At 41.4% G+C, this 9,157-nt stretch overlaps 1 protein-coding gene across 1 annotated transcript; it reads right to left on the bottom strand.

The window, feature by feature from the left end:
• Positions 1-2,486: 2,486 nt before the first annotated feature.
• Positions 2,487-5,061, bottom strand: taf9 (TAF9 RNA polymerase II, TATA box binding protein (TBP)-associated factor). The gene is made up of 7 exons (XM_085364153.1): positions 4,969-5,061; positions 4,250-4,331; positions 3,963-4,099; positions 3,643-3,777; positions 3,484-3,565; positions 3,278-3,391; positions 2,487-3,042 (listed from the first exon to the last, which is right to left on the bottom strand). The coding sequence occupies exons 1-7, from the start codon at positions 5,002-5,004 to the stop codon at positions 2,885-2,887; spliced, it is 744 nt and encodes a 247-aa protein (XP_085220279.1). The 5' UTR covers positions 5,005-5,061; the 3' UTR covers positions 2,487-2,884.
• Positions 5,062-9,157: the final 4,096 nt, after the last annotated feature.

Here is a 9,157-nt window from a genome sequence, read left to right as displayed (position 1 = left end):
CCTGGAGACAGCAGTCGCCTCAATGTTCTGACACACAACACAAAACTATCCACAACACTACACACTAACTACACACTGCAAACACGCTAAACATCACAAATCTCTCACATCTCAAAACTCGCTCTCTCTCTTTCTGCTGTCTCGCTCTCTCTCTTCCTAAACAACCAAATGTCATGTTGCCAAATCATTTTTTGATTGGTCGACATGGTGCATTTTTCCACCAACACAAACGGGCTGTTTTATGTTTTGTTTTTTTATTTCTTGCTCATAAGCAGAGCGTGCTCGCTGCGCTGTCCTTAGACAGTAAACATGAAACTATTGAGGAAAAACACGCGTATATATTGTTTATCATGACTCCCTGAGCTCCAGGTGTTGTGCCAGAAAGTGATCGTGATTGCCGCCCGCGGGAGCGCGCACACCTGCTTGAAGTTGTAGCGCCCGGCCTACTTACATAGGCTGTATAAAGTCCAAATAAATGATGTTTAAATAAAACATTCCCAACTTGTGCTAACTAAATACAATACAATAAGGATAATGGGAGGTTTAAGTTTGTTCTTATGCTCTAATACACAGGTCTCGAACTCCAGGCCTCGAAGGCCAATGTCCTGCAGGTTTTGGATGTGTCCTTGATCCAACACAGCTGATTGAAATGGCTAAATGGCCTCCTCAACATGTCTTGAAGGCTGTATCCCTATTCAGGGTCTGCAGCCTTAAAGGCCGCATTTTAAGGCCGATTACGTCACAGCGGCGCGCCGAAGGCTGTCCCAATTCAAAGGCTGCTCGAAATGCGGCCCTCACATGCGTCCTTCATTTCCCTGAATTTTAAGGATGTGGTGGTGTAGACTTAGTGGCCCAACATATCCCAGAATGCATAGCGCGGCGGTGCGTGTGGATAATTTTGCCGAAAAAAACGGCGGATGAGGGGCAGCCGAAGAGTGAACTTTAAGTACTGAATATTATGTCACTTATTTATGTGCAAATGTTTAATAACGAAGAACATTAAAACATTACTGTTGGCCACATGTCGGCAAAGTTATGTGACATTAGTGACGTTTGTACTAACTTGGTTTTAAAGCCTTTACTTTAAAATATACGCCGTTCAATAGCTGAGCTTAATCAGAGAATGATCAAAGCTCATGTAGAAACAAACAAATGAACACAAGATTTTCTCCTTCATCTCTGTCAAACAAAGCTGTATGACACGTTTCCAGCTGTTAGTATCATGGTTGCTAGACCGCCCATTTCACAAGCCTCGCACTTCCGGCCTTAGCGGTCTTTAAGTACGCGGCCCTTGTGGACCGTTAAGGCTGCAGACCCTGAATTGGGATACAGCCATGGACAGCTACTTCCGTGCAACTGATATAAGATGCGGTAAGCTGAAGACAGCTTCAACCGTCTGTTTGTTGAAAAATAGTAACATGACCGCATTTTCTTAGTTAGTAACGGTAACGCCGTTGTAACGATAGAAATAGTAATTAGTTAGTTACTCGTTACTGAAAAAAGTAACGCCGTTATTCCCATCCCTGGTGCTCAGTAACATCCAAACTAGTCTGATACCACATCAGCAATATTACTGGTCAGATAAATGCATTTAAAATACCCCGACATGAAAAACAAAATCCAGCCGAGCGCTAAAGTTTCCATGTGAAAATCTGCACTTTACGTTCATGCTCTTAAAGAAAAAAAAATAAACCAGCATATAAGGTCTGACAGGAGAGAAGTCTCAATTATTTTAATGTTCAGTGTCTCTTCCAAGGCTAAATTATGCTAAAGGTGACTTGAACTGGGTGAAGATCATTTTTTTCCCTGATAAAACATACTTTTCATCAGAATACATTAAAGCAGAATAGTCCATGGCAAACTGAATTACTGCATTTCCCCCGTATACATCTTAAAACATATCATCCAGGACCCAATAAAAACTAAAGCAACACAACGAAAGTCACAACTACAATGTTTGAACAAAAAGTAGAGGGCCCATGATAGAGCCCTGTGGAACTCCACACCAGTAAGAAAACACAACCCCCCCCAATGTGGTCTCTTTATTACATTTTTATAAATCAAGGGGGGAGTAAAATAGTTCAGGTCGAGCCTTTAAAGGCTTTTTAAACATGTGTACTCATGTTTTCTGACTAAAGTAACCATTTTCAGAACTATATAATTGTATGCAGTCTATTTTAACATGCAGTTTCTCATTAAACCACAAAACTGTGTCTGTGTCACAGTGAAGGATCCCTCCATCCTTCTTAATCTGATACTGTCAAACATCCAGATGCCGTTACCAAAAAGTACTTACACCACAATATAAAGAAATGTATTATATTTAAAAAAAATAAAAAAAATAAAAGAGTATCACCACTTTGTAGTTGTTCAGGATCAAATTATCAAACAGTTTGTGTATACGTCTGTAAACATAATTATTTCTGCTGTAAAGTTTTAACATGTGAATCTATGAGGAGTGACTCACTGTTGGATATTAGTGGAATTATTGGTTTTCATCAATTTCATAAAAATAAAAATAAAAAAAAAAACCACAAATGTTTGACTTAAATGTTTTAGGGATTTTTTTTTCAGAAGTGAACATTTTTCACTACAGGACTCAAAAGTGAAACCTTCAGATATATAAGTTAAAAACTCTTCTTGTTCTAAATGTAAATTTTGGGTTCCAACAAACAGACGTGATCACATCTTTTATTCATTTTATTGAGAATCACTTCACTTTTCCTTCGCCCTGCAGCTTTGAACCCACCGTCCAGCTTCAGTCCCGCTGTGAGCAGGCGTCGTGTTCCTCTCAAACAAACTGTCAGGAGCCTCCTACAGTCTCTACTGAGATTATTTTTTATAGGTCAGTACAAAAGTGGCAATGGCGGCATCGCATTCAGCGTCATAAAGCGTCGTAGTCGTCGTCGTCTTCATGCTTCCTCTTCAGCGACTCTCCGCCGGAGTTCTGTGACACCATGTTGGTCGTAATGAGGATGTTCTTGGAGCCAATCAGAGATGGGTTGATGAGGACGTTGGAGACAGCGGGTGTGGATGGCGTTGCTATGGGGACAGAGCGAGCATCAAGGTTTTTATATAAGTAAACTGTTCATTTAAACATGATTCTGTTTGGCCATTAAAATGTTTCTCTGGACAGATTTTTGTCCGTGTGTTCAGGAGTTGGTGGAAAACTTTTTAACAGTTTCTTCCACATTAAAGTGTTTTTCACAGGTATTCATACGTCTGACTCTTGTTCCATCAAAGCATGAAGCAAAAAATAAAACGGCTCTGTTCTTACTGGGTTTGGTGGTGGTCGTCTGAGAGGGCGGCGGGATCTGCACAGTGAACCTCTGACCCGTCAAAGACACTGGAGTCCCGACTTTAGTGGTGACCGACTGCACAGACGGCGTCCCTGAGGAGGAAATGGCGCTACGCTTTCAGCATCCAGAATCGTACTTTAATACTTGGATTTATAAATCACATAATGATAAAGCTGAAACTCACCGAGCGTGGGCGTGGTCGGCCTGCTGGTGACGGCGCCGACACTGAGGCGAGGCACCGATATCCTGTTGGCAGACGACGACACCTGGAAAATAAACTGTTGGTAACCACAAACAAAGACAACGTGAAAGCTGAGGATGACCACGAGAGGTTGTGTCTCACCTTCTTCTGTATGGACTTCAGTCTGTAGTTGGGGGCGGTCAGACAGTAGCGGTCTGGGGGCAGCCGGGGGCCGGTGTAGGGCTTGATGAGAGGGAGGGGGGTCTGGTTCTTCTGCCTGGCAACCTCCAACAGGAACTGGAAACACAGAGAGGGTGAAGCAGTTATCAGATCAGCCCTGTCGCTACAGTCAGCTGGTTCCTGTAGAGTGACGGTCTTAATGATCAGAATAGAATCTGCAGTCTCCATTTTCCTCACTGACATTCTAGACCCCTGACGAACGAATCAAGAAGCGAACGTTACGCCCATCTGTGAAGACTTACATCTCGTGGCGGGGGTGAGGTGAACGACTGATCCATGCGGCACTGGATGGCCAGTCTGATGTCGTCGGCGTCCACGTTGGACTTGTTGGCGTGTGAGGCGTAGGTTTTGGCATCTTCGATGATGGTGGTCACGTATCCTGTGGACACAAACAACAACTGAGTTGTTCAGAACAGCTCCTGCATGATTCGCAGTTCAGAATAATCCTTCTTTGTCCGAGAGTGTCAGAAATATTCAGTCGGGATATCAGAGCATTGTTCCCATTGGCTCTGAAACAGAAATAACTTACTGTAGGTGAACTCCAGCATCTGGTTGATGACTCTGGGCTCATACTCTGTGATTCCCATGTCCTTCAGGATCTGGATCATCACCTACAGAGGAAACGAATAACTTAAAATCTCAGTGCAACAAACTCAAACATGCTCTCAATTTTACTTTTCCCGCAGATTTTTACTGCATCTCCCATTTTTACTCTCTGGAAAACTGTCAGGATAAAAGAAGCTGGATAAATAAATTATCCCGGAAACGTGGTGCTGGAGCGAGGTACAGCGTCCGGCCTTGTCTCGCAGGGTGCACCAAACCAGGGTATTTACAAACACACCATAGGGTGACAAACGGCTTCACCAAAGCACCAACAGCTCGCGACTAAAGGCTAGGCTAGAGTGCGGCTGCTATTGTTTTGAACGGCAACGTTGCTAAGCTAAGCAGGCTATCATGTTGCACAACTGCAAAGGGTCACCAATTAATCAACACAAATCCAGCAACAAAGTTCACCATCAGACAATAAACGGGAGAAGAAACTCCCCAATGTGAACCAAATTTGCACCAAAACACCGACAGGCTCGCAGCTAGGCTAGCATGTTAGCCGCTATTGCTTTGAGTTGCAGTGTCGCTAGCTAAGACAGGCCAGTCTAGCTAACGAGCAACGCGGATGCATTAAAGATTATCGAGCAAAGCAAAAAGCTCGACTCAAACTGTACAATATAAATGAAAAAGCTCGTTTCTGACCTGAGCATCTTTCGGGATTGTTTTCGGAGCAGACATTTTAACTTCCCTCGCTGCGCCTTTGCTTCCTCTTCTTCTACTGTTTCCGTTCACAGCTGAGCCATTGACCGAATCCGGAAATGAAAGAAAACACAGGAACTGCAACTGCTCCGAGTTAAAAGCTTTCAAAATAAACCTCAAATTTATAAATCAGAAAAATCAAGATTTTATTAATTTCTTTTACAACTAACACCTGATGTCTCGTATTATGTAGACAAATTTAATTAACAAAACAAGATAAGTAATACGAAACACATAATAACACGTTTTAATAAACTTCAAAGTACAATAAAAGTAAGTCATTAAAGTTGAGCAAATCTAGGTTTTTGATTTGTCTCTTATTCCCGTTTTAATCATTTTGCTTACATCACGAGATAAGTTTATCATTGATTTAAACTGATGTTTTTTCTACTTTATGTCTTTTAAATATGACAAAGTTCTACCTCTAAATATTCATGGTTTAAACTTTTGAGTATCTTTGAGGTTATAACTACACAGTACCTGCAGGGGGCGCCACAGGAAGACATATTGAACTCTAAAGCCTGCGTGAAAAATAAGCTACAAACCAAAGTTATCAAACTAAACCAAACATGTGGAAAACATCTAAAAATGTAATTCACTGAAATTAAAACAAGAAGAATCTCTGAAACAATCAGTCTGCATTTTTCTTTTATTTTTGGCTGCTTGACAAACAAAAAATTAATCAGAAAATTAACACTTAAAACTTTTTAAATGGTTGAATATTTCTATGACACTCTTTTAGGAAAAATCTGCTGAATGAAATTAAATTAAACTGAAAACTATAAACTATTTTTTATTGAATCTCACAAACACAAACTTCTGCTTCTTTTTCATTTGCAGGTTAATTTTAGTGACAAATAACACGAATAATAATAATAATAATAATAATAATAATAATAATAATAATAATAACTGTGGCACAGTGACTTGGAAATAAGAAGAAAAACTTGATGACGAGATAAGAAGAAGTGTTTTCTGAGAGGTGATAAAAAACGTTCACTGTCACTCACCTCTGAGACTAAAGAGGAGTCTCTGCAGGTTTCCAGGTGTTCCTAAATACTTGATCCAAACACAAGGATGGGAATAACGCCGCCACGAGAGGGAAGCGGACGTTACAGCCTGAAGGCCTCGCGGTAAGAAGATGAAGCGAGCCACTGCATGACCAACGCTCTGATGAGACTTTGGAATTCGTCACATTTCACCATCACACTGTGTTTGCTGAGCAAGAAGTAAGACTCTGTTTACATACGTGTACAATAAAATAACATTTATTGAGCTTTAACACTCGACTCAACACGCACCAAATTAAGTCACAGATAAACATTAAATCACAGCTTTATCTGCTGCCTGATAACCCAGATATATCTATGATAATCAGGATTTTTTATTATTTCCCAGGATATTCCGACACCATTGGAGCAGCGATCAAAGGCAACCAGACCTCCACTTTTGGGGTCCCCAATCATCTTACGGCCATTTTTTACTCCAATGAGACCAAAGTTTACATAAATAGCTTGAAGTTGTATTCAGTGATATCTCCAACTGCTGACGGAACCATGAACGCATCATGAGAGTGTTTACTGAAGCATTTATGACCAGAAGAGTCGCCGCCTCCTGGACATTTCAAATTATACAGGTTTAAAGGACTGTAGATCTGTGGCCTCCCACATCGAAGAGGACTCTGAAATATAGACTTGAGGATAATCGCTTGATATCAGCAAGGATGGATGAACATCCGACTCCTCCTACGTCAGCTCTGCAGATAAGAGTCCCAGCGTGGAGCCAAAACACCACCGACACCATCCACAGAGGTCTGGGTCATGGACTTCACCCAGGAGCCATTAGAGAATAAAGCTTTGATATGGAGTCAGATTTTGATAAACAGAGTGATGCTGTGTTCTTCCCACAGCTGAGCTCATCATCAAACACGCTTTTCTCAAATAACCATTCATCAGCTCGCCGCAGACAGCATTCCTGTATTTACCCGCAGCGTTTATGACACACATTCTCGCCATAAAGCCATGAGAACCGCCACACCTCGCCGACTGTACGCTGCTCTGTGTGCATGACAGTGTGTGTGTGTGTGTGTTTAAATGATTAACCTTTACAGTCTCTAAGGCTTGTAAACGAGGGCGCTCATATCTGCAGAAAAACTTCAACAGCGAGGCGGAAATCCTGCCGCAGACATTATTTTAGTTTCATCTCACTGACGAATGAACGAGTCTCTGGCTGTCTTTAGCATGACAGCTTTCCACAGGTAACTGGAGGTGTACTTACACGACGAGCTTTTACTCTGAGTACTCAAAGTGCTTTCACACTGTTTTCTCCGTGTTAAGTGTGAAATGCTGAACAGCTGAGCATCGCTGAAACACCACCGTCTGCCCGAGTGCTGTTACAGTGTTGAACCACAAAGAACTAAAACAGCTCTCACAGAAAAAAATCAGTAATGAGCATGTTTTACAGTGACCTTTGACCTTTGTTTGTAACGTAGCAGTTACCACACTGAGTGTATAAATCCCTCGAACCTGCTCTCATTATAATATATAAAAATATAAGTTATGTTACTGAACATTTTTTGTCAGTTCAATTAATATAATCATGATAGTATGGGCAAAACATTAGGAACACCTTGCTGCGTGAGCCTGAGGCTGCAGGCGTTTCTTTGACTTGTAGCATATTTTGCAGTTTGTTTGTCGCCTGCTTCCCTTCTTCCTCCAGCTCGCTTCTGCAGTGTTGGGGAGTAACATGTGTTTAAAATACAAAATATGAGTAACTGTATTCAGTTACCGTTTAAAAAGGTGGTAATCAGAATACAGTTACTTTGTTGAAATAAAGGCGGTCTTTCCTGTTTCATATGTTCGGCTATGCCGTCTCTATTTTTGGTGATTCCACGCCGGTGGAAACCCAAACACGCATTAAGAGGCTCTAATGTCTGTGTCTCAATCTCGCGGCTCATGTCACCTCTACTTGCGGCTGCACAATGACGTGAAGAAACATTTTTAAAAAGTGTTATTCAAAAAAAGATTTAATATGAAGGCAATAGGCAGAGTGTTACAGGCATAGCATGTATGAAGCATGTAAATATAATAATAACCACTGACGAGCCCAGCTGTAAGTAAGCTGTTAAGACTCGACTGTACGCTGTGTTCATGTTTTCCTCTGAAACAATAAGTTCCGTTGCAGCAGCCTTTCAACGCCTCTCTCTGTCTCTCACTAGCAAACTTGACCCAGACAACAAAGTAAAGCTAGTTTTCAGCTACAAGCCCGACACGAACCTGACGTATCAGCCAGAGGTCCCTTTACTACGGTTCGGAGCCGCGGACCTGTTTTATATACGCGAGGAATAGTTTTCTATACGAGATCTCAAAGTCAAAAACCAACAGACTTAAAAACTCCTTTGTCCCACACGCCATCAGACTGTTTAACTCCTCACTGGAGGGGAGAGGGAGGGGAGACAGGGGGACAAGGGAGGGGGGAACAACTGAGTTGTAGGTGCTTTTCTACACTGTGCAATATTTGTTTTTTGTTTTGTCTTTTTTTTTCTTATATTCGACTGTGCAATAATCACTGTGCAATATACTCACTCAATCCTATTTATCCATATTGTATATTCTGTATCTATATATGTGTATATATGGTGTATTTATGCTTATATCCTTACTCTCATTCCCCTTAATGTATCTGTAACATGGAACTTCTTACGGTGCTTTGCTACTGAAAACTGAATTTCCCGGAGGAACCCACCCGAGGGATTAATAAAGTTTCATCTAATCACTGCAAAAAGTGCAGCCTTACCTAATGTCCACCTACTGTTACTCATTTATATTAAGATTTAAACATCTGGTTGGTGTTGGTGTGGAGAGTAACCTTTAGTAATAGTAATAAATCACACAGCAATGGGACATTCATGTAGTTGTAAAAAGCATGATAATATATTAAGTAATCCAAAGTATTCGGAATACGTTACATTTTGGGGCATGTAATCTGTAATCTGTAGTGGAATACATTTTAAAAGTAACCTTCTTAAAACTGCTCATCGACTTGTCCTGGTGTTAAAAGTCGCGCTCAGTCACAGGTGCAGTCTGGGTAAATAGTGGTGGAGGGGGTGAGGGGCAGGAAGAGCGGGCCGTTA

The sequence above is a fragment of the Diplotaxodon limnothrissa genome, linkage group LG10 (assembly GCF_057381915.1).
Source record: "Diplotaxodon limnothrissa isolate DT_005_m linkage group LG10, D_limnothrissa_male_GT1.1, whole genome shotgun sequence".
Classification (NCBI taxonomy): domain Eukaryota; kingdom Metazoa; phylum Chordata; class Actinopteri; order Cichliformes; family Cichlidae; genus Diplotaxodon; species Diplotaxodon limnothrissa.
This window is presented reverse-complemented; position numbering and strand designations above follow the sequence as displayed.